Source organism: Hemiscyllium ocellatum, chromosome 8 (assembly GCF_020745735.1).
Source record: "Hemiscyllium ocellatum isolate sHemOce1 chromosome 8, sHemOce1.pat.X.cur, whole genome shotgun sequence".
NCBI classification, from domain to species: domain Eukaryota; kingdom Metazoa; phylum Chordata; class Chondrichthyes; order Orectolobiformes; family Hemiscylliidae; genus Hemiscyllium; species Hemiscyllium ocellatum.
In genome coordinates this window covers 84,501,978-84,528,053 of record NC_083408.1, presented here as the reverse complement: position 1 = coordinate 84,528,053, position 26,076 = coordinate 84,501,978, and the positions used below count along the sequence as shown (strand labels likewise).

Here is a 26,076-nt window from a genome sequence, read left to right as displayed (position 1 = left end):
TCACTGAATCCACCACTGTCAACATCCTGGGGATTAACAGTGACCAGAACAGGACCAGCATAGTAATACTGTGACTTCAACAGCAGGTCACAGGCTGAAAATTGTGCAGCTATCTCCATACCCCCAAAGTTTATCTGCTACCATAAAGGAATAAGTCATGAGTGTGATAGAATACTACCAGATGGATGCAACTTCAACAAAACTTAAGAAGCTCAACATATTCAGGGCAAGACAGCCGCATGACTGGTAGCCCATCCACCACCGTAAATATTCACCATCTCCACCACTAACGCATTGTGACAGCAGTTTGTTCCATCTACAAAATGAACAGCCACAACTCACTGAAGCTTCTTTACTAACACTATCTGAAGTCACAAGCTCTAGAAGGACAATGATGGCAAATGTATGGCAACACTACCATCTGCAATTTCTACTCCACTATCCTGGCTTGGAACCAAATTACTGATCCTTCACTGTTGCTGGATCAAAATTCTACAGTTCCCTTAACAGCATTGTGGGTGTACTTACAGCACATAGCTGCAGGATTTCAAGAAAGCAAGGGCAATTAGGAATGAGTTATAAATGTTTGATTAGGCAGTGATATCTAAATCCCAGGAAAGAATCAAAACAAGTACTTTCAGAATCCCATTGTACTTTAGGATTCATTACTCGATAATAAAGTCAATTGCCAGCAGTATAATTTTTCTTTGTTAGGTTGGTTACCTATCAGTAGGCCCCAACATTCGAGGACTGATGTGGTTCCACTGTGGTGTTTTCGCTAAAGGAAAGATGACTGAAGTTGGAGTAGTTGGATTTGTTTGAAGCAAAAAGTCATCATCATCATCCTCCTCTTGACTGCTTGGAAAGCTGGGAAGCTGCACAATGTTGAAGGAAATGTTGAAATTCAAAATTTGTAATTCTAAAACAATTAACATTTGTTTGATAATTAAGGATTTATTATCTGTACGGAGATAAGATTTCACATTCAATAAAATTACTCATTATGGATGCAAGTCAAAGCATGTATCTTGTTTCGGATTTTCGTTTTGAATTTTAATCCAATGTACTTAACAAATTGAAGAATTCAGTTTATTTTCCCAATAAGCCAGAGTAAGTCATGTCCTGATAATTGACTAATTGAATAACATCAGCAGAACTTGGAGGTTAGTGCTCAGTATTAATTTTTAATAGCACCAAAGACACTTGAACTGTTTTTGTAAATATGCTTCTTAATTGTGCTACTGCCTTTATATGAATTCCTCAACAAAAACTGTCCCTAATTTTTATATGTATACAAATTTCATGATAAATTCTGAATTTAAAATCACAATGAATATGCTACCACCATCAACCTCAGGACTTGCATCAAAAACATCAGAGGTAAGGCATTTTTGATTGTGCTGTAATTTAATGTTTTCATAGTAGAGAGGCTCTGAATAATTGACAAGAATCAAGCACAACAACATAAATTAAAATCATGCATTCTGGAACATTTTGAGAAATATTCTGAATGTATTTGATGTTTCATGCATACAAAAACATCTTACCCCTTCCTCAATGACAGTTATCAAAGAGGTCATTAAACTCTCAAGTGAAATTGATTTGTCAGAGGACTTTGGCTGCAAATTGTATAATTAGAACAATCATGTGGCAATGCAGCATAGAGTCTTTCCTCAAAACCCTCACTGGCTCCTCTTGGTAAACAGCTAATTTGGACAAATAATGAGACCATTGTCATTTGGAGAACAGGAAAAATCAGGAAGTCTTTTTGTTGTAAAATTTCAGCTTTTTCCCCAGAATATTTTGCCCTCCTAAAGACTTTCTAACTAAATAAGACATGCCTTTAAGGAAGCTAACATAACCCCATTATTTAAAAAGGAGGTAGAGAAAACAGGGCATTATAGCTAGTTTACTTGACATTGGTAATATGGAAAATGCTAGAGTCCACTATAAAAGATTGAATATCAGATCACTTAGAAAATATTGAGGGGATCTGACACAGTCAGCATGGATTTATGAAAGGGAAATCATGCTTGACAAATCTACTGGAATTTTAAGAGAATGTAGCTAGTGTAGTTGATAAAGGGGACACAGTGGCTGTAGTTTACTTAGACTTGAGAAGGCTTTTGATAAGGCCCTATAGAAGAGATTAGCAGGTAAAAGTTAGGTCATGAGATTGGTGGTAGTGTACTGATGTGGATAGAGAACTCGGCTGGCAGACTGGAAAAGAAAGAGAAGGAATAAATTTTCCAAGTGGCAGCCAGTGAATAGTGGAGTACTACAGGGATGTGCTTCACCCACAGCTACTTGCAATATATATTAATAAGTTAGATCACAGCACTGATACAGTACAGAAAGAAGACACTGAGCCAATCATGTCTGTACCAAATCTATCCCCTCATGCTAACTTCTGCCTTTCCACTATATCTCTTTCCTCCATTTCTTAAATGCTTCTTGAATGCCTGAATTGAACCTGTCTTCACCACATTCCCAGATACTGCATTCCGTGTCTTTTCTCACATTACGTTTTGCTTCTTTTGTATATCACTTTTAATCAATGCCCTCTTGTTCTTTTTCTTTTTCCAAGCAGAAACAGCTTCTCTCTGTTTAAACAGCCGGCTCATGTTTTTGAAACTTCAATCAGATCTCCACTCAACTACTTTCTCTCCAAGGAGAGCAATCCCAACCTTTTCACTCTTATCCTCAGAACTATTCTTGTCAATCCCTTCTGCACTCTCTCCAATGAATTCACATCTTTCCAATAACCTGGTGCCCCCATCTATACACAATACTTCAACTGAGGTAACACATGTCCAGTACAAATTCAACATCACCTCGTTGTTCTTATACTCAATTAATGAAGCAGAGAACACTGTATGCTTTATTAACTGCTCTCTCACCTTTCCTTCAATAAGTTGTGTTCTTTTACACCCAGATTCCTCTGCTCCTGCAACCCTTCAGAATTGTTGTCTTTCAATGTATTTCCTCCAGTCTGAAATTATCCATTTACTCAGTTACCCTATAATCTCTTGATTCCCTTTGTGATTTTGAACTTAAACACACTCTTAAATATATTCGATGAGCATGCTAAATATTCATAGACTTAAGTGAAGAATTATTAAAAAAACTCATCTCAATGATTAACACCTTATCCTGAGACTATTGCTATACACAAGAGAACTTTATTTGACCAGAAGCCAAATCCACACTTTTAGGGAGAAATTTATTTCACTTAACCACAACTCATGAATTTAATATTTTTCCGTATTTATACAACTAATTCTCACTGAATTAATCCTTAATTAATATGTTCATTATCTGCTTCCTTGTTCAATTGGGTTTCAAGCATCCTTTAAGACCTTATTAAATGATAACAGATTTAATATTTCCTTTTTAAATAAACAGTATATACACACAATAAAAAAATTAACATATTATAATCTCTTACTTCCACATTAAAGTTCCAAGCATCCTTTTACTGCTATGTCCAACAGTATCTGAGAATTTTCTGCTTTGTTTGTAAAACAATTGGACAGTTGACTACTGCTACTCACCCATTCCATTCTCCAGCATCTGCGTTAAGATTGCAACATTGATCCTTTTTTCCATTCACTCATTTTGTGGAGTATACTTTATCCCATAGTAACTTATAAGACTTGATGTTGCAGACATTGGGTATTTCAGCTAAATCCCTTTTTAGAATTTCTTCCAATAATTTTGTGATGAAAAATCTACAAAAGCTACTTTTTACTATTCTTCTGACCTTTTTAGCTTCCCACAAGCAAAGTTCTAAACCCTGCTGCATGCAGCAACTCATTCCTGAGATTTGCACAAGAAGCATGATTAAAACAGGTCTCATGTTCCTTCCATACCCTAAAGATGGAAACTTCAAATTACAATGGTTCATTTTTAATTTTTTCAATGTTTTGTTTGTTCAAATAATTTTTTCCACCTTGGGATTTTTCAAAGTTGTACTTAACTCTAAGACTTCAAAACGCCTTGTTTCGGTGCTGTGCTAGTTCAGCTGTCTAATTAGACTTCACAATCCCTCCATTTCAGTTTTCAAAGCCATTGCATATTCTTGAGAAGCCATACTTTGACTAAAAGTAATGCGTTAAGATTTTCCAAATAAAATAGCCAAAATGAAACAAGAAAAAAGTGAGGACAGCAGATGCTGGAAACCAGAGTGATGCTGGAAAAGCATAGCAGGTCAGGCAGCATCCAAGGAGCTATTCCTGATTAAGGGCTTTTGCCCAAAACGTTGATTTAGCTGCTCCTCGGATGCTGCCTGACCTGCTGTGCTTTTCCAGTACCACTCTGATCTAAACTAAAAAATGACACTTGATCCTTTCTGCCCGATTTCTAATTTGCTGTAGTTAAAAGCCCCAGAAGTCCAAATTCCAATTCTGAATTCTGCTTTAAGCCCATTTATGAAACTGCTTCTACCCCACAAAAAAATCATGTGTGTTCAGTATAAAGATTCCTGACAGCTGTCACTTGTGATACCAGTAAAACATGGCAGAGTCTGCTTTATACTGAAGACAGCCCAGTTTTAACAAAACAGACCGTACTGAGAAGTACCAAACTCTAGAGAGATAATTTAGGTCACAGAGTCAGAACTTTATACAGCATACAAACATATTGATCAAATATCCCAGTTCTATTTGCCAGCATTTGGCCCATAACACACTAAACGCTTCCTATTCATGTACCCATCCACATGCCTTTTAAATGTTGTAACTGTACCAGCTTCCACCACTTCCTCTGGCAGCTCATTCCATATTCATCACCCTCTGTGAAAAGTTGCCCGTTAGGTCCCTCAAATTCACATTTATTTAACATCCAAAGTGTTCCCACTTGGTGTCTCCTTTGGAGGATGAAGAACTGCTTCCAACGTGAGCTAATATCCTTACAGTCATGCATCCTTCATAATAATTGATCCACGCACCCAAGCATGAGGTCTTAATAAAGCCCACCCAAAAATTCAAAATTGCTTTTCCGCTAATTTGTGAACCTACTCAAATCTCAGTCCCCAGTTTTTCTTCAACAGCATGTGCTACTAGACTTGCTTTAGCTATATATTTCTCATCAGGAGACACTTTTCCATATGTATCCAGCTATGCGCTAAGGTTGGTTTGTCTCCAATTGATACCTCTGTATACACTCCAAATTCTCTCTAGCTCTCTAATTCTTGTTGTCCAGCATTTTTTCATTAACATGTCTTCTAATTTGCTTGTGGCCACTTAGACTTAACAATCACATGGGTTTCTGCCGGTGATATCCATGGCTTGTACTACAATTCTTGGCCTTGCTAAATTATGCCTTCTATTCTTGACCTTGTTAAATTACACTTGCCACCTTTTGACCTCCCCTCTGATTAAGAGGATTGTTTTCAATGATTTATGATTTCTTTTTCAGGGCATTTGCTTCCAGATCTACTATTTGAGCCTACTTTGTGACTTCTTGTCTTCCTATCTTTATACATCATGTTTCCAAAGTTGTTCCATGATGGGTATACATCATGCATACCCCCATTATACATCATGGGCCTGACCTTCATCCCTGACATTTATCCAACTGTTATATTTTCCATTGTCCTTCCCTGCTCAACTTATAATTGTCCATTTCTCCTTAGCCTAGCCCCGTCTGGTAAATATATATCCATTTTTGACAGTTGTCCTTTGAGACTAATGCCTTCATATTAACTATCAGAACTGATAAGTCCATGCCCACTTTGTGCAATGAATATGGGTGGAAAAGGATACTTTCCGAGGAATTTTTTTTTAGTGCTATTTTTACACGGGGGTGGTTCGTATGTGGAATGAACTTTTTGAGAAAGTGGTGGATGTAGGTACAATTACAACATTTAAAAGACATTTGAGTGGATGCATGAATAGAGTCATACAGCATGGAAACACACTCTTTAGTCCAAATACTCCATGCAGACCATATTCCCAAACTAAACTACTCCCACCTGTCTCTGTTTGGCCCATATCACTCCAAACCCTTCCTATTCGTGTACTAACAAAATATTTTTAACAGTGTAACTGTACCTGCATCTACCACTATCTCTGGCAATTCATTCCACACACTAACCACTGTTTGTGTAAAAATGTTGTCCCTCACATCTTGTTACAATCTTTCTCCTGTCATCTTAAAAATATGCCCCTTAGTTTTGAACTCCCTCACCTCAGGGAAAAGATCTTTGCTATTCATCTTATGTATGCCTCTTATTTTTATAAACCTCTATAAGGTCAGCTCTCAACCCCCCATGCTTTAGTGAGAAAGTTCCCACCCTATCCAGCCTATTTTTATAACTCAAACCCTCCATTAATAAGAAAGATTTGGAGGGATATGGGCAGGAGCAGGCTGGAGGGGCTAGTTTAGTTTATATTCAGCATGGACTGGTTGGACCGAAGGGTCCGTTTCCGTGCTGTATGACTCCACGACTCGATATTTTGGTACAGTTCAACAACTTAAACACCAGCACAGATTGGCATTCAACCAAATGAAATTTATGTAGTTTTGCATATAAATCTCTGGATTTCATGATGTTATGTTTTCTGGTATTATATTCAGTCTTCCTAAAATTTGTCAAAATCTGGCCACACTTCATAAGCATTCAATAAATTATGTTTTTGATAAATTATATCAATGAAAGTTAACAACCTGTCCAAACCTTCATTTATGTTCAAATCATCAGGCTCACTTTGTACCCTGCTTCTGTGTGGTGGCAATTGTGCAAAGGCCATACTTCATCTCCTCTTTAGCCATTGGAAAAATGGGGTTGCTTCCATACCATAAGATTCATTTTCAAATGTAAAATTTGGGTAATCATATCCTGAAACTTCATCTTTTGATTCAACCATCCTCTGCAACCTCAACATATTACAAGATAACTGTTTAAACAAAGATCAAGTTTACATTTAAGTGATGGCTTTATTTCAATTAACCACACTCCAGGAAACGCTCAGCCCATTAATTACAAGCTGCCCATATTTATACAACCAATTCTCATCTAATTTAGCTCAATGAACTTGTCTATCATCTGTTCCCTTGTTCCATTAAGACTCAGGTATCCCTTTGGACCATATTAGATGATAGCAAATATAATCTAATTTGAGACTCCCCACTTAGGGGAATATAACATATACTCTCCCCGTCAAACATCCTTAATAATTTTATACTTTTTAATGAAATTACCTCTTATTCTTATGAACTACAGAATATTAGCCTATTTTGCTCAATGGCTCTGCATAAGACAGCCCTCTTTCTCAGCAATCCGTCTAGTAAGCCGTTTTGCACTCTAAAGTAAATTTAGACTTCCTTAGAAATGGAAAGCAAAAATTATACAGTATTTCAGGGATGTCCTCACAAAACAAAGTCATATACATTGTAGCAAGTCTACGTTTAATTTTAATCTGCTTTCAATAAAACAAGTATTCGACAATCATTTTGAATCATAAAGAATTTGATGAGATTATCTGATGCTTTATAATACTGTGAAATGATGTTCTACATTTCCCTCACCTTTATTCGTTTATGCTGCAATACTGCATCATTGAAAAGGTCTTCATGGTCTTCCTTTGGCAACTGTTCCAGGAAGGCCCTTACTTGTTGTTTTCTTTTCAGTGTTCCAATATGAGCAACAATTTTCACTGGGTCACCTATAAAGTATGGTACATAATAAATAATTATGCTATGAAACCACAAAACTGTTATCTCACCTAATCAGTGAAATCTGAACATTTTGCAGATAATTTTGTTTTACATCTTGATTATAGGAGGAAATAATTCCACAAGGAAATATAAATATTTATTTTATGGCTTTATTTTGGAAATTTTTTTTGAAGGAAAGGAACTTATTTTTAGCTTAGATTACTTGCAGTGTGGAAACAGGCCCTTCAGCCCAACAAGTCCACACCGATCCGCCGAAGTGCAACCCACCCAGACCCATTCCCCTACACTTATCCCTTCACCTAACACTACAGGCAATTTAGCATGGCCGATTCACCCGACCGGCACATTTTTGGACTGTGGGAAAAAACTGGAGCACCCGGAGGAAACCCACGCAGACACGGGGGGCGGGGGGATGTGCAAACAAACATTCCGTTTTGGATAGGTGGCCCATCAGGTGACAGCACCAGCAGCCAGAGAAGTGCCACCATGCTGGTCCTGCTTTATAAAGGGGAGGGACAAAGGGTAGTAGAGCAATATTAATTGGAGATTCGATAATCGGGGCACAGAATTTTGTGGCTGCAAGAGACTCCAGAATGGTGTGTTGTCTCCCTGGTAGCAAGTTCATGGATGTCTCTGAGTCTCTTAGGACCATCCTGAAATGAGTGGGTAAACAGACAAAAATCATTGTTCATTTTGGCACAAATGACAAAGGTAGGAATGTCTGACAATGACAATTCAGCAAGTCAGGTAGTAAACTAAAAAGCAGGACCTCAAGGGTAGTAAATTCAAGATTACTCCCCGTGCCGTGTGTTACTGAGGCTAGGGACGGAGTCAGAGTAGAATTGAACATGTGGCTAAAAAGCTGGTGTGTGTGTATGTGTGTGTTGGGGGAGGGGGTGCTTTGGATATGTGGATCATTAGGAAGACTTCCAGGGAAAGTGTGACCTGTACAAGAAGGATGAATTGCACCAAACTGGAGGGGTACCAATATCCTGGCAAGGAGGTTTGCCCTTGAGGTGTTGGTGGTAAGCTGCCTTCCTTAATCACTACAGTCCATTTGCTGTAGATAGGTCCACAAGACTTTAGTGAGAGAGTTCCAGGATTTTAATCCTGCAACACTGAAGAAATAGCAATTTTTTTCCAATTCTGAGTGGCAAGTGGCTTGGGGGGGGAGATCTTGCAGGTGACGGTGCTCCCATGTACCTATTGCTCTTGTCTTTATAAATAGTAGTGCATTAATAAGGTGCTGTATAAGTGAGTGGATGTGAAGCCAATCAAACGGGGTGCCCTGTTCTGGATGGCATCAAGCTTCTGGAGTATTGTTAGAGTTGCACTTACTCAGGCAAGTGGACAATATTCCATCACACACCAGAGTGGAGCCTTATAAATGGTGGACAGGCTTTGAGAAGTCTGTTTTGACTTGTTTCTACTTTTTGATGACCACATCTTCCTAATTTGATCACTTGCCCCGCTATTTGGTATAAAATCTTCTGTATCTTATTAATTATACAGCTGGTGAGAAACACAGTCCAGCATGGTTCAGGTATGGACTGCCCTGGTTATACAGACCTGACTTTCTACAGTACAGGTGTCGGTGTCCCACAGTTCAAACCTAGAGATTATTACCTTTTGAGATTCTGCTTCTTAATTTAAATGCCACTTCATCTGGAAATAGATGCTGGGCAATCAGACAAGTCAGAGGCAGGGCAGATCATTATTCTGGAGTCCTCCATGGTTCTATCCTTGCCTGCCTTCCTTGTTTTCATTACTTACATGTTGCCTTTTAGTGCCACAAGTATCAATACCAAAACTCTCATCTTCCCACCACTCTCCAAATCCCTTCTATGTTTCTGTTCTGTCAAACACTTTCTCCAATATTTAGTCTTGCATTCTGATTCCTACAGGGCTATTTTCTATACAGCTCTATAACTCTCACTCGGTCTAAAAGTATTCTCCCTGATACTACTTCTACTCTCATATATGTCGTTACCCCTCTTCTCCTCATGATAGCTGTTGTTAGTCACCAAGTGATCACACTCTAATCTTTATCTCTATAATTCTCATACAAACATAACTCCTTGATCAAGCTCTTGGTTGTTCTTGCTTCATTGGTTAGGTGTCAATTGTTTGATCACATCTTTTAAGATGATTTAGAGTTTTTAAAAACATCATCAGCACAATATAAACATAACTAGATAGATTTATTGTATTAACAATAAAAAGACATCCTGCTTTCAATTTTTCCAAGCCTAATATTTGACAATGTCTATTGCTCACTTGTGGCAACCTAGTTCACATATAACTGATGAAGAAAGAGAATGAAATAAATGCATTAACAAAGGACATGAATGTACTGTTTAGGAGAGGGAGTTTTAGGGAAAAAAATGTAAAATTCTGTTATATGTACATATTATTCAAGATGAAGGGGAAATAGAAAAGAAAGAAAGTGAACAGGCTGATGAAAAAATGCAAGTTTCATTAGCAAGAGGAACAGAACTTCTTCACTGTGGGAATTCCTCGGAGGCAAGTGGCAGTGAATTAAATATTAATTTCAAAAGGAAATTACTGTGGATGCTGGAAATCTCAAATGAAAATCAAATATATTGCAAATACCTTAGCAGTCAGACAGCATCTGTGAAAAGGACCATTAATTTTTAAGCTCAACATGACCTTTCATCAGAGATATCTGATCAAACAGCGCAGTGAGATACAAAGCAAGTTTGAAAAAGTTCTTCTCTCCAACAGTTTGACCCTTTTACTTTATTAGCTCCTTTGCTATTTCCTGTCTTGTACCTGATCAAATATCTAAAAACTAGTCCTGATGAAACGTAATCTTAAACTGAAACATTAACTTTGCTACTTTTCAGAGGTGCCTGACCTGCCGAGTATTTCCAGCCATTTTTGTTTTTAACTTATTATATGTGAACGTATTCTGTTTAACTACCTATTGCGAGTTTTGGATATACCTTTATGTTCATATATAACACTTAAGGGCGGGATGGTGGCCCAATGGTTAGCACTGCGGCCTCACAGCGCCAGACACCCGGATTTGATACCAGCACTTGGCGACTACACATTCCCTCCGTTTCTGCGTGGGTTTCTTCCGGGTGCTCCAGTTTCCTCCCACAATCCAAAGATGTGCAGGTTATGTGAATTGGCCATGCTAAATTGCCAATAATGTTCAGGGATGTGTAGGTTATGGGTAGATATAGAGTAATGGGAAATAGGGTGGGATACACATTTGGAAGGTCAGTGTGGACTTGTAGGGCCGAAGGGCCTGTTTCCACGCTGTAAGGATTCTGTGGATTCCAGAATTTTGAATGAAATCATTTAGTGTAGTAATTCTATATGACCATATAGTTACATATATGATGATGAGTGTAACACAGTGAATTTCTTATTGTATTTTCAACTCTAGTCACTGGCTGATATATTTCCAAAAGTGTTTACAAAAATGAACTGCTCACAAACAACAGAGGGTACTTACCAGTATATTAAAACGAATATTTATGATTCTGACCTACTCCTTCATAATCTTACCCTTTCCTAACATAATATTTGGCAATGTTAATAATAATGAAAAATATTCTACACTACCTCACGTACTAACAAACCATCTCTAAGTGTATATATTCCAACCTTGCTTGTTTTCATCACTGGGACATTTTTTCTTCTGCTTTACATTAGGCCTTTTGGACAACTTCAGCTGATGTTCAGATAGGTACTTTTGCTGGCAAGCCTCAGCAGAACGTGTTCCAACAGATGCAGCAATCTCGTCCCAGAAATCAGGTTTACTTTTTGGTATTGCTGAAACAGTTCTATTAGGGTAAAAGTCAAATTGAAACTTCATTAAAACCATGTAAAATAAAGATAACTGAGCTTACAATGTTTTAAAATCTTTTAAGGGACATCCAACATGCATTGTTACGTGAACAAAATAGAACAAAGATGTTCAATACGAACTTTCAATGAAGATGTGTTGTATTGTGATTGATCTATCCCTTAATGACCAATAGTTCGCTTCTGTAGAACTTAAAAGGACACAGTGCACCTTAACACCACTACTTTACCAGACATTTCTGTAAAGAAAATTCTACTTGTGTGCCTTTATTGGCTGCTATTCAGGATCTGAACCTGTCACTTCTACTCCTTTTCTTTCCTTTGTTTTTAACCACACTTTCTTCTCATTATACCTCCTTGCATTTCAACACACTCAGCTGGCCTATATCCATATATCTTTAGTGTCCTACTCTCCTGCCAGTATTTCAGCCTGACTCCCTCTTAGATAAAGTAGCAGCTTCTCCCTATGCCACTCTTGGCCCATGATGCAAAATATTCAAACATATTTTCTCACTGTGCTTTTCATCTAGTATGGCCACTGCTGGGTAATTTTGCCAATCACTTTCTTGTCCAAATCATCCCACTCACTGTTACCTCGTGAGTCCAAGAGCTCTCACTATGTTTGCTAAATCTTTTTCCAGGAAATCCATTGACACGTGAATAAGGTCTTTCCGATCTGTGAACTTGCAAGGTATTGTTCTGATCCTAGCTGATGTTATCACTGGGAGAGGTGGATCCCAATGTAAGCTAAGCCCCATTGCCCTCAAGAGAGTCTCTCCCCAGCGCTGTGTTATAAAAGAAATCACCTTGACTACAGAAATACAAATTAACCATTAAACTCCCTTAGACATACAGAATCCAAATGCCACAAGTTCAAAATGCAAAAGTCCAAAATGAATGATAATAAAATAAAAATACACATCAGACACCTTACATCACAGTATGATCTAATCCACAATATATGAAGGCAGTTTTCTTCTTCATAGCAAGAGAATTCACACACATGAGCAGTAACTCTTGCTACAATTATACAAGGTCAAATAAGCCCACATTTGAAAACAGTATATGCAGTTCTGATCTCTTTACCTGAAAAAGCAAATTAAAGTCATAGAGATGTACAGCATGGAAACAGACCCTTTGGTCCAACCCGTTCATGCTGACCAGATATCCCAACCCAATCTAGTCCCGCCTGCCATCACCTGGCCCACATCCCTCCAAACCCTTCCTATTCATATACCCATCCAAATGCCTCTTAAATATTGCAATTGTACCAGCCTCCACCACTTCCTCTGGCAGCTCATTCCATGCATGTACCACTCTCTGTATGAAAAAGTTGCCTCTTAGTTCTCTTTTATATCTTTCCCCTCTCACCCTACACCCATGACCTCTAGTTCTGGACTCCCCAAACCCAGGGAAAAGACTTTGCCTATTTACACTATCCATGCCCCTCATAATTTTGTAAACTTCTAAAAGGTCACCCCTCAGCCTCCGACGCTCCAGGGAAAATAGCCTGTTCAGCCTCTCCCTATAGCTCAAATCCTCCAACCCTGGCAACATCCTTGTAAATCTTTTCTGAGCCCTTTCAAGTTTCACAACATCTTTCCAATAGGAAGGAGATCAGAATTGCACACAATATTCCAACAGTGGCCTAACCAATGTCCTGTACAGCCATAACATGACCTCCCAACTCCTGTACTCAATACTCTGACCAATAAAGGAAAGCATACCAAATGCCTTCTTCACTATCCTATCTATCTGCGACTCCATTTTCAAGGAGCTATGAACCTGCACTCCAAGGTCTCTTTGTTCAGCAACACTCCAGAGGACCTTACCATTAAATATATAAGTCCTGCTAAGATTTGTTTTCCCAAAATGCAGCACCTCGCATTTATCTGAATTAAACTCAATCTGCCACTTCTCAGCCCATTGGCCCATCTGGTCAAGATCCTGTTGTAATCGGAGGTAACCCTCTTTGCTGTCCATTACACCTCCAATTCTGGTGTCATCTGCAAACTTACTAACTGTACCTCTTCTGCTGTTGCTATAGAGGGAGTACAGCAAAGATTTACCAGACTAATAAATGGGAAGACATTGAATCGATTAGGATTATATTTGCTGGAGTTCAGAAGAATGGGGGAGTTCTATAGAACATAGAACAATACAGCGCAGTACAGGCCTTCGGCCCTCGATGTTGCGCCGATCCAAGCCCACCTAACCTACACTAGCCCACTCTCCTCCATATGCCTATCCAATGCCTGTTTAAATGCCCATAAAGAGGGAGAGTCCACCACTGTTACTGGCAGGGCATTCCATGAACTCACAACTCGCTGAGTAAAGAATCTACCCCTAACATCTGTCCTATATCTACCATCCCTTAATTTAAAGCTATGCCCCCTCGTAATATCTGACTCCATACGTGGAAAAAGGTTCTCATGGTCAACCCTATCTAAACCCCTAATCATCTTGTACACCTCTATCAAGTCACCCTTAAAACCTTCTTTTCTCCAATGAAAACAGCCCCAAGTGCCTCAACCTTTCCTCATATGATCTTCCTACCATACCAGGCAACATCCTGGTAAACCTCCTTTGCACCCGTTCCAGTGTCTCCACATCCTTCCTATAGTATGGCGACCAAAACTGCACACAATTAGCCTATAACATTCTAATAGAACCAGTGACGGTAAATACTGGAAGAATGTTCCTGTGCTTTTTGGGGGTAGGGTATTGCAAGTGAGAAGAGCGTGAGAGGGAGTACAGAACCGAGGATCACAATCTAAAGATATGGGGTAAACTTCTCAGGAATGGTAAGCCTGTGGAATTCACTACTACAGACATCAGTCAAAGCCAAAATGTTGTATGATTTCAAGGAGGAGCTGCATATAGTATGTGAAGCAAAAGGGATCAAAGGATCAAAGCAGGAATAGTCTATTGAGTTGGATGATTAGTCAAGATTATAACGAATGGCAGAGAAGGCTTGAAGAGCTGAACAGTCTACTCCTGCCATTTTCTATGTTTTTGCAGTAGAAAAACTAATTTCTCTGCCATATAAATCGATCTTGTGGGACTCTGGAATATTCTGTTCCTCTGATAGCTTGGCCTGCTGCTTCAACATCTTTAATCGACAATAGAAGCAGTGGTCAATGAGTGGTGCATTGAATGCCACTGTTTTGATTGTAGACTCAACATGCACATCTTTGGCACTTATGTCCAAATTTGTTATCATCAGGACATAATATGGCATACAAAATTGTATGTACATAACTAACCGCCTCTGCTGAAATGCCTTGCACATTTTTCTCACACTTCAAACTGTCGTACCTTCTCCTTGTGGATCTCTCACGTTCTTTTAAACAGCTGCCTATACACAGCAGTTCATTTTACTTGACTATCAACCTAATTGTTGCTGAACTACGCACATCTAGTGCATTTTTCGATGTACTTAATTTAACCCTTTCACAGTCTTGCCCTACTCTAGGCATACTCTTCCAGATTTATAAGTCACATCTACCAGCCATACAACATTTTTTTTGTATATCCTGTCCTGTTTGCAATGATGGCAAAATCTTTAACTACCTGACTCCCAATCTTCAGAACTCTCATATCAAACCTCAATGCTTTATTATTAATTAACTCTAAAAACTTAAATTCACCTTTTTAACCACATCACACCTCTTTTTTTCTCAAAATAGACCCCTTTCCTGTTGTCAATTTATTTTATTTGTTCTGCATGGTAAATTTGGAAGCATTATTTAGATTAACAATGTAAGTGTTCTGTTTTCAATGACAAATTCCCAGACAAACAGTGTGTATATTATTTTGCACTTTGTCAATACTATGCTTTCAATTAACACAAAAATAATTGTTCTAGAAACAATTCAAACAGTGTGAGTATAAGCCATACGAATTAAAGAATATGGGAGGGCTATTTGAGAAATTTCAAATTTAATTACAATAAAAATTCACAGATTATTTAGCTAAGTATGGGTGACATTGGTATCATAAATGTCTGGTTAAAAAAGTTACAGTCAAATATGTGCAACAAGGAACACTCTATCACAATGTTGAAATCTAAAACAAAGTGATGATCAAGATACAAAAACTCAATACTCATTGCATTATTGGTAATACAGTCAAGAAATTGGTTTGCGAAACACATGCTTAAAGATACAGCATACAGAGTAAAAAGACAATAAAGTTCAAACTAATTTAAATCATTTAGATATTCTTACCTGTGTAGACAACGTAGTTCTTTCTTGGTCCAGGGTTCGGCTTCACTATCAAGGGAATGCAAGGATATGAACTGTTTTGCTTGCTTTTTCAGACTAGATCTAGAATTTGATATGGGGCGAAAGTCTGTAGCCAATACTTTTCTAGGTACAGTTTTTTTATTTGGAACTTTTGTTTTTTCTTTTACAATAACTTCAGTCTTACTTGTTTCAGTCTCTGAAACATCTGATGACAAAAAACTATTGAATTGATTCTCAGTTTCTCTTTGTGAAGAGTGTTGCTTGCATTTTAATGCACTGCTTCCAACATAATGGTGTCTTAATTCTGGGTCCTTTATTGGATATGAAAGAGATTGTTGAACTTTGTCATTTAGTTTTGACGAGCATTTTGATCCAATTGTAGTAGTCACTTTGGCATTGCCACTATGTAATACTGTTTTCTGCCTGCCTGTTTTAGAATGAAAAGGAGTTTGAAACTTTTGAACACGAGTGACGTTCTGTCTCCTAGGACTACATAGGTTATTTGAGGGAAGTTCGTCAGCATTATTTTTTCTGATCTCCTTGTTGTTTGGAATAGAGTCGGATGATATCAGTGTCTCAGACAAAATACAATCTTTAGTAATCATTGGAGAGACGGGTTTCAGCTGAACTGAGGATGTTTCGGAGGGCTCCGTGCGATTAGTACAGTCAGAATTACATGTAGTCAAAATTATGTGCTTATTTATTGCTGCTTGATTTTGTTTACTGACACACCTTTTGTAGTTTGCACTTCTCACTTTCCTTTTAATCTTAATCTTGACACTCTCACTGGTCTCCAAACTCTCATCTTCTGATTGTCTTGATTCAACAAGTTTTTTGATCAACTTTGAAGAATGTTTCAATCCTGTGGGTCCACTAGAACAGTCTTCAAAATTATCACGGTCATTTGTATCCTTTACTTTAGATAAACTACTCATTTCTGCCACAGACATATTTCTTTCTTTGTTTCTTGTGCTTTCAGCATTACCTAATAAACCACTTGATTTTATTGTTCTTTTTCTTAATTTGTAAGGGTCACGTTGTTTCAATGCCATGGGTTTCCAATTAAATTTGTCTTCGAAATTATCAGTACCATTTGTATCCTCTATTTCAGGTGAATTGCTCACTTCAGCTACAGACATATTTCTTTCGCTTTCACCATTATCTAACAAACCACTTGACTTTACCCTTATACTTCTTAATTTGTAAGAGTGTTTTGTTTTCCTGAGTTTCTGATTGGACTCGTTTTCAAAAATATCACTTTCACTTGTATCCTCTATTTCCTTTGGATTTACCAGTTTTATAGTGGTCAGAGTCTTTCCATTCTTTCTTTTCATATTAGCAGTGGGTAGTTCATTTAATTTCACTGTTTTGTTGCTTAATGACCGAGGATCACAAATTGGAGTCAAAACAACTGTTGGGTTTAGGTCACCATATTTTCTATGCGTAGGTTTTCCTGTTGTTGTACTCAATGAACTTTCACCTGTGCTTGAAGCAACCTGTCTTAACAACTGTTTGCGTTTTTGATTTCTTGTAATATATTTCACCCGTTGGTTGTTAGGCTTTTCATTTCCCTTTTTTCCCTGTTTGCAGCCTCTTTCCATCTTCAAAATTGGATCTATTAAAAGACACATGTTAGATTCTAGATCTAATATTCAAATACAGTGGATATTTACTGTAAAAGATAAATTAATTATCTTTCAGCATTGTAATCAGTGTTCCATAAGAAATGAGAAATCTACTAAAATAGTAAAATGCAATGGGAATTTTGGACAAATGACAATTTTATTTCATTCTTCACTTTACATATTCCTGGACATCATACCAAATTACCTTGCAGGGTTGACTAAACATGTGGTAAAGGTTTGGTTGATGAAAAAGATTTCTGTACTGTTATCCTTCAGAAGTGCATAACTGAAGATGATACCTTGAATTTATAAAACAGAAAACATACCTTGAATTTTGGATCAGTGGTGCTGGAAGAGCACAGCAGTTCAGGCAGCATCCAAAGTGCAGCGAAATCGACGTTTCGGGCAAAAGCCCTTCATCTTTTGCCCGAAACGTCGATTTCGCTCCATTTTGGACGCTGCCTCAACTGCTGCGCTCTTCCAGCACCACTGATCCAGAATCTGGTTTCCAGCATCCGCAGTCATTGTTTTCATCTCATATCTTGAATTTTGTCTAGTTTATTAAAGTTTTCCATCATTTTGGTGTTAACTACTTCAAAACCTTTTTTTCATGGGATGAAAATTGCAAACAATACTAACATTTGGTGCTCATCTTTTATTACCATTGAACTGAGAGACTTGCTTGCTGATTTTAGAGGGCAATTAAAGTATCAACCACATTGCTGTGAATTTTGAGTTACACATAAGCTAAACTGGGTGAGAATGGAAACTCCCATTCCCAAAGGACAATTATTGGCTTTTAAAATAATTGATGATAAGTCATCATGGTCACAATTACTGAGGCTAGCATTATATATTAGATTTATCAATTGAATTAAATTTGCCCTAGCTGTCATGGTGGCATTTGAATCTATGCCCCAGAGCATTAGCGTCAGCTTCTGGAATACTAGACCAGTGATTAGTAGTTGTTTGAGACCTTCAAGAAAATGCTTGGTTTGCATGCTGTTGCATCTTAATAAATACTTAGAAAACAAAAATGACAGGAATCTTGATACAGCAATCTTTGAAACAACATTGTATCTGGCAGAGCAGTCAGAGTTAAGATACTGACCAGCAATGATCAAATTGAATTGTGACACAAGCTAGACTTGCTCACAGAAATTCTCATGGTTCTTAATTACAAGCTCTTTTCAAAAGATATGTACATGGACCTACATGGAAAGCAAAGCAGTTTTGGCAGGAAGGAAACCAGTTTCTTCTTTTACATGCATATGCTCTGATTTGGCTTAATAGCTGATATTTCCTGCATCCATTTTTTTTTTGAGCTTCTTTAGAGTGCAGGGAACCTTCCCAAAAATTAAATCAAGGGCATCCACTGCTGCAATATATTGTTCTAAAACATTATTCCACTGATACACAAAATAAGTCATTTTTGCTGGGAATGGAGAATGAGAGTTATAAAAATAGGATAGGCTTGGACATTTTTCATTGGGGCATAGAGGTTGAGGGATGACTTTATAGAGGTTTATAAAATGATGAGGGGCATAGAAAAAGTGAATAACAAGGGTCTTTTCCCTAGGTTGGGGGAGTTCAAAACTAGTGGGCATAGTTTTAAGGTTAGAGGAGAAAGATTTAAAAAGGACATAATGGGCGTTTTTTTTTACACACAGTGGCTCGTTTGTGGAATGAATTGCTAGAGGAAGTGGTGGATGAGGTACATTACAACATTTAAATGTACATGAATAGGAAACATTTGGATGGATATGGGCCACACATAGGCAAGTGGGTCTAGTTTAGTTTGGGAACAGGGTCAGCATGGACTAGTTGGACTAAAGGGTCCATTTCCATGCTGTATGACTCTATTATAGTTTACAAAAAGATAATTAAATTAAGGGAACAAACAGAGAATAGTTGGCACCAAAACAAATGGTGCATTCAGAAAATCCTCACTGAATTAATTTGTGCGAACACAATATTTAAGTGTCATGATGTCACTACATCAAAACTGTTTGACATCTCACTCATTTACCACTTCAGTTATGTGGAGAATATAAGGAGTGCTATATGGCTCCACAAATTATCTTTGAAATAGAAACTAAGTAGCAATGTGGAAATAACAGATAGAACTCCATGGCACAGTGGTTAGCACTGCTGCCTCACAGCGCCAGGGACCTGGGTTCGATTCCCGCCTCAGGCGACTGACTGTGTGGAGTTTGCACATTCTCCCCGTGTCTGCGTGGGTTTCCTCCGGGTGCTCCGGTTTCCTCCCACAGTCCAAAGATGTGCGGGTCAGGTGAATTGGCCATGCTAAATTGCCCCTAGTGTTAGGTAAGGGGTATATGTAGGGGTATGGGTGGGTTGCGCTTCGGCGGGTCGGTGTGGACTTGTTGGGCCGAAGGGCCTGTTTCCACACTGTAAGTAATCTAATCTAAACTCAATGTGAGTGGATAAAATGCATGCAGATTCATGTAGCCGAATCCCTACAATGTGTAAGCAGGCCATTCTGCCTATCAGGTTCACAGCAACCCTCTGAACAGCATCCCATCTATACCCACTCCCAACCCTATCCCTGTAACCATTCTTTTCCCATATTTAACCAATCTAGCCTGCACATTCCTGGACAATATGGGCTATTTAGCATGGCCAATCCCCCTAACCTGCACATCTTTGAACATTTTAGTATGAGGATGATCCTACCAAGTACTTCAGCAGATGGATTTTTTTTATTGTCCCATTTCAAAATACTCTAATGCTATTTGAATGAAGTTCGTCATGAAAAGATACTGTTTTTATTATTGTAATGAGAAATAAATATTGGAAACAAAGCAACATATATAATGGGTTCACACCTGGTACAGAAAATGGATATGCAAGGTAATAGAAATGATAAAAGGAGGGACCCAGAACAGACTTAAATTTAGAGAGTGGTCATTCACCAGTGACTTGAGAAGCAATTCTTCACACAACATGTGGTTGAAATATGGGGGAAACTTCCTTCAAAAATCTGCTATGATTTGATACTCCACCCCCAATTTTGCTCAGACTTCTTGATGCCACACTGTTAAATGCAACCTGGATGGCAAGGACAGTCACTCTCACCTCACCTCTGGAAATCAAGTCTTTTGTCCATGTTTGAATTGTATTACGATCAGGAACTAAGTGGTTCTGGCGGAACCCGAACTGGATGTCAGTAAACAAGTTATTCCTGAGCAAATATTGTTGGTAGCACTATTGATGACAGCTAGCTTCACTCAGGATCATAGAATTCTTACAGTACAGATATAGAGGTCATTAAGCTCATCAAGACACATCTAGACCCATGACATCCCACCTCATCCTCGTAACCCTAATCCACCTAGCCTGCACATCTTTGGATGGTGGGAGGAAACTGGAGCATTGTCTCCCCATACAGACAACGGAAGAACGTACAGACAGTCACCAAAGGCTGGAATTGAACCCAGGTCTCTGGTGAAAAGGTAGCTGTACTAACCACTGAGCCAGCATGCTGCTCCAAATAATCATCGAGAATAGACTGACTGGGCAGTAGTTGACTAATTTGGATTTTTCCTGCTTTTTGTTTACAGGACATATTTTGGCAATGTTCTTCATTATTGGCTACATGCCAATGCTGTAACTGTAATCGAACAGCTTGGCTAGGTATGCAGTAAGTTCTGGAGGTCCAGTCTTCAGTACTATTGCTGGAATGTTGTCAGGGCCTATAGCCTTTGCACTATCCAGCCTCTAATTGTCTCTTGATATTATGAGGTGTTAATCAAATTAGCTGACCTCTGGCATCTGTGATGGTGGGGACCTCTGGAGGAGGTTGAGACAAATCGCCTAAGTGGCACTTCTGGCTGAAGATTGCTGTGAACGCTTTAGCCTTATTTTTTCTATTAATGTGCTGGGCTCTCCCATCATGTGTGAAGCCTCCTCTTGCAGTGAGTTGCTAAATTGTCTGTTGTCTTTCATGACTAGATGTGGCAGCACTACAGAATTTAGAGCTGATCTGTTGGTTTCACATGCTGCTTGTGCTGTTTGGAGTGCAATAGTTCTGTTTGGTGGTTTAGTCAGGATGACTCTTCATTTTAGGAATGCTTGACGCTGTTCCTAGCATGCTGTCATGCACCACCCATTGAACCCAATATCTAAGGATATTACATTATTACATTTAACTGTCATAATGTAGATATTAACTTTATTTCAGCATCAGCCATTGCATCATTATAATAATAGGTGCTGACAGTTCTGCCACCAACACAACTGTGGGGCCATACATAGTAAATATAAATCAAATATAAAAAAAAAGACTGAGTATATTGTGTGTTATGGACATTTTTACAGAAGTCATATTTTCTTACATCTCTTTTGCTTTTTACTCAGGTCGTCTGTCAATGATGGTCGTTTTCTCTGTTGATTTGAGGTTCTCAAATAATTTCCATCTTTAACATTTGTTTTCTCCTTTTGTAAAATTAAAAAAAAACAAAATAGTTACTTCAAGTCATTAAGTATTTATTATTCCCTTTATTATAAAGTATTATACTTACTACGTTGTTTTGTGTGGTGAAAGCTAAGTAATCCGTTCCACCCTCATTGACGGTAACGTTCAATGTATTATCAATCACTAATCGTTGTCCCCTCCAGTACTCCAATGGTGCTTTAATGCAACGACCACTACGACTAGTCAGTGTATATTTTTGCATTGACGTTTCTGTGGAAACTGTAATCTCTATTGTAAAATAAGGTACAAAAGCCATTTAAACAGTATTAAATATCAGAATTAATGCACATAACCAGTTGCAGAGCAGTAAACATGATGAAAGTTAAAATAATTTCTGTGGTTGAAAAATGAAAAACAAATTTTCTGAGATTACCAGGATTTAAATTATAGACCATTTAATAAATTACAAAATTGGTAAAATAGCTGCTATCTTGCATTGTTTATCAAGATAACATTGTTGGCTTTAGTTTATATTTACTTTAATTTATAAAGATTACACATGCTATGAATTCAAACCAGACTGCCAACTTTACATTATGATCCCAGAACTACATCATGAAATTGTAATTTGATCTAGTTTGTGAGCAGTATCTTTTATCTTTTAAGCAAAGGTGGTGTGTTCCAGGGGACTTAAGATAATAAGATTTCATCATTTTGAGCAAATATCAAGCCTCTACAATAAGAGCTGGAACAATAATATGATGTATATTACATGTGCAATTTATTTCTAATACCCAGAATTAACGATATAGTAGACATAAACAATACTGTGATCAAACTTACAAAGCACATAAATTTTAAAAAGTACAACTGAGAAAGATTACAACAGTTTTTGACAACTACCTCAGATGCCCTGATGTCATAATTGGTCATAAAATCTCATTAAGCTTCACAAGGGAATATAATTCTTCACTTTTGCCAACCCGGCTTTTAACTCTTGCTCAAGAGCTGTTCACTCATGGACTGCTACAACAAATGTTTCTGTTCTGGCTGATCACCTGCTTTCCTGCATTTATGCCGCCCTGGACTCTGAATACTGCTGTCTAGTACTTACTCACCAGCACATTTCCAACATTGTGCCATCGGCTAGCTTCCCAAAGCACGATATGTCCCTAGAATTTCTGAATTTTAATCTTCTTTTGTTGCTTGAAGTAAATACTTTTTTGGGGAGTTTCAACCCTCAGTCATCTGTACGAATGTATTATTGACATGCAACTTCTTGTGAGCCACCACAATTTCCAGGACACTTCATATGTCCTGTTAACAACACCTAGCTGCTGAATAGCTTTTAAAGCTGGACTGAGATCTACTGCATCTGATGTGGTCTCCTCTACATTGGGGAGACAGGACGCCAACTTGCAGATCATTTCAGAGAACATCTCTGGGACACCCGCAATGACCAACCCCATCGCCCTGTGGCTGAACACTAATTCCCCCTTCATCTTCGTCAAAGACATGCAGATCCTGGGCTGCCTCCATCGCCAAACCCTAACCACCCAACGCCTGGAGGAAGAACGTCTCATCCTCTGCCTTGGCACCCTCCAACTAGACAGGATCAATGTAGATTTCACCAGTTTCCCTCTTTCCCCTCCCCCCACCTTATCCCAATCCAACCTTCCAACTCAGCACTGCCCTCTTGAATGGTCCTGTTCATTTTCCTTCCCATTTATCTGCTCCATCCTCCTTCCTACTTACCACTTTCACCCCCACCTTCATCCACCTATCACATTCCCAGCTACCTTCCCTCCAGCCCAACATCCCTCCCATTTATCTCTCAGCCCCCTTGGCCCACAAGCCTCAATCCTGATGAAGAGCTTATGCCTGAAATGTCAATTCTCCTGCTCCTCGGATGCTGCCTGACTGGCTGTGCTTTTCCAACACCACATTTTTCAACTCTTTTGATTAAGATGTAAAACTGGTGGCTGGATATTAAATATTCACAAAGTTTGGGATTGGTTATTCAAAAGTTTGATTAGCAACCATTGGAGTGACTTTGTGGGGTTTTCAATGGTTTAATTTTATTGTGTTGCAGTTACAGAGGTAGAAAGGCTGATTGGGTTCAGCTATCTGTCTCTGTGTCATAACAGAGTCCTGAAAATCCAAGTTCACTGGATAACAGGGAAGTTTTGCTAAAACTATACAAGGCAGAACCACAGCTGGAATACCAAGTTTTGAGTCCCTTATCCAAGGAGGAAAAGAAATGGAGTAGGTTGGGCTTGTACTCATTGCAATTTAGAAAAATGACCTTATTAACACATACAAGATTCTTAGGCGGCTTGGTAGGGTAGACATGGTCGTCTTTTCCCCCTTTCTGGAAGAGGCAAAGACCAGTGGGCATAATCCCAGAATAAGAGGTTGCACATTTAAGACAGAGAGGGGAAAGAATTTCTTCTGTCAGAGAGTAGTGAATCTGGGAATTACTTGCTGCTGAGGACTGTTAAGGCTGAATAGACAGATTTTAATTTTAATTTTTAATCAGGAACGGAATCAGGATTATAAGAAATATAGAGTTGAGGATCATCACATCAGCCATGATCTCACTGAGTGGCAGTGATGGACTAAAAGGTCCTGCATAGGAGACCAATAACAAAGGCCATGGAATCTGCAAAAATTTGGCAAATTGTATCCAGAATTGGCCGAGTGACAGGAAGCAGATGGTGATGATCGAGAGGTGTTTTTGTGACTGGAGGTCTATGTGGCGTTCTGCTGTTGCTGTTTGCAGTAAATGTAAACAAATTAGACTTCAATGTAAAAAGGTTAATCAATAAGATCACAGATGATACAAAAATTGTGAGGTGGTAAATAATGAGGAGGATTGCCTTAGATTACAAGAAGATAGAGTGGGCATAACTGTCAAAAGGCATTCCATACAGGTAAATGCAAGATAAATGAACTTGCATTCAAGAAATATAAATTGAAGCATTTTCTATATAGTTAAGACCCTCTCCCCACAACAAATTGTAATCATTCCATCTTCTTCACTAACCATACACCCCTCTTCCCCAACCCATACAAGTATTTAAAACTTACCATTATCAATTTTTGACTCTCTCATTCGCTTATTCTTTGATGACAATGGAGTCTTAGCCTTATCATGTGGTAAAACTGCATTATCTTGTAAATTTCTGGATTTCACTGAAGGCAGCTTTTGAAACTTGGCATCTTTACTCTCCCTTGTTTTTGAATGACATCCTTTTTCCCTAAATGATGAGAATTTTTAAAAGGATTGTTTTAAAATTGCTTAGATTAGTATTATTTCAATAATTGGTTGTTTGGCTGTTTTTGATGTCTTCATCAGTAACTTCGCAGACAGGAGGTGCACATAAAATGCATTGGGTGACTTTTCTAAAATGTTTCTATCTGCTGTTGGATCTTTAGAAGATAAATGGCTAATTATTGCCACCTAAGGGCCTCATACCATCATTACAAGTATTTTAAATGATGGTGGGGGGAGGGGTGGGTGGAGAGGAGTAGAGAGACAGGCTCATGGCACACAAGAATTTCATACACTTGAAGTGCCAGAGTGTACAAGGCTAGGTACTAGAAAATGGGATAAGAAGAAATAGATATGTAATGACAGGCCCAGATATAATAGGACAATCTTCTAAGTTGTAAAAACTAACAAATTCGGCCATTGTGATTTTCCAAAACACCTTTCATTTCTTCTCTCGTGAAACATTTATTATTTTTTTGAATAGTGACCCAAACATTTCTGTAGTAACTGATAGCATCTTATTTTCTGTGAAACATGATCACTATATTCCAATGTATTTTTCTGCTCCACTTTCTTCCTGAAGTGAAAGTGTTCAATTATTCTTGGCAATAACATAATCAAAACATAAGTACAGAACAATCTTGAAATACAGCCATCTTGACAGTTAGCAACTCTGAACAAAAGCATCTATAAAAACTGTAAATTAGAACCTCCTAACCAGAGGGTCACTGTCTCCAGCTAGGTTGTGTATGCCAAAGCTGTAAAGATTGCCATATAACTCCGAATGATTGCTAACAGCTTCAAAGTTCCTTTAAATACTCACTTTTTAAAAAAAATGATTGAAATACCTAAGTGAACAATGTTTTATGCATTCAACTTACAACAGATATTCTCGTAAAGTTTCAATTGGTGCATAAAGATGAAAACCAAATTTTTGGGAGTTGGCTTGCATTGTACTTAATTTTATGCTTT

At 38.2% G+C, this 26,076-nt stretch overlaps 1 protein-coding gene across 1 annotated transcript in view; it reads right to left on the bottom strand.

Moving 5' to 3' along the window:
• The window catches only part of mis18bp1 (MIS18 binding protein 1), an 82,539-nt gene that overhangs the window by 4,984 nt on the left and 51,479 nt on the right, over positions 1 to 26,076 (bottom strand). Inside the window, exons 8-14 of the mRNA XM_060828511.1 lie at positions 24,921 to 25,090; positions 21,937 to 22,118; positions 21,751 to 21,850; positions 15,750 to 17,382; positions 11,320 to 11,498; positions 7,531 to 7,667; positions 724 to 875 (exon numbers count right to left, since the gene is read on the bottom strand). Coding sequence (XP_060684494.1) covers positions 724 to 875; positions 7,531 to 7,667; positions 11,320 to 11,498; positions 15,750 to 17,382; positions 21,751 to 21,850; positions 21,937 to 22,118; positions 24,921 to 25,090 — 2,553 coding nt within the window. The remainder of the gene's footprint in view (positions 1 to 723; positions 876 to 7,530; positions 7,668 to 11,319; positions 11,499 to 15,749; positions 17,383 to 21,750; positions 21,851 to 21,936; positions 22,119 to 24,920; positions 25,091 to 26,076) is intronic.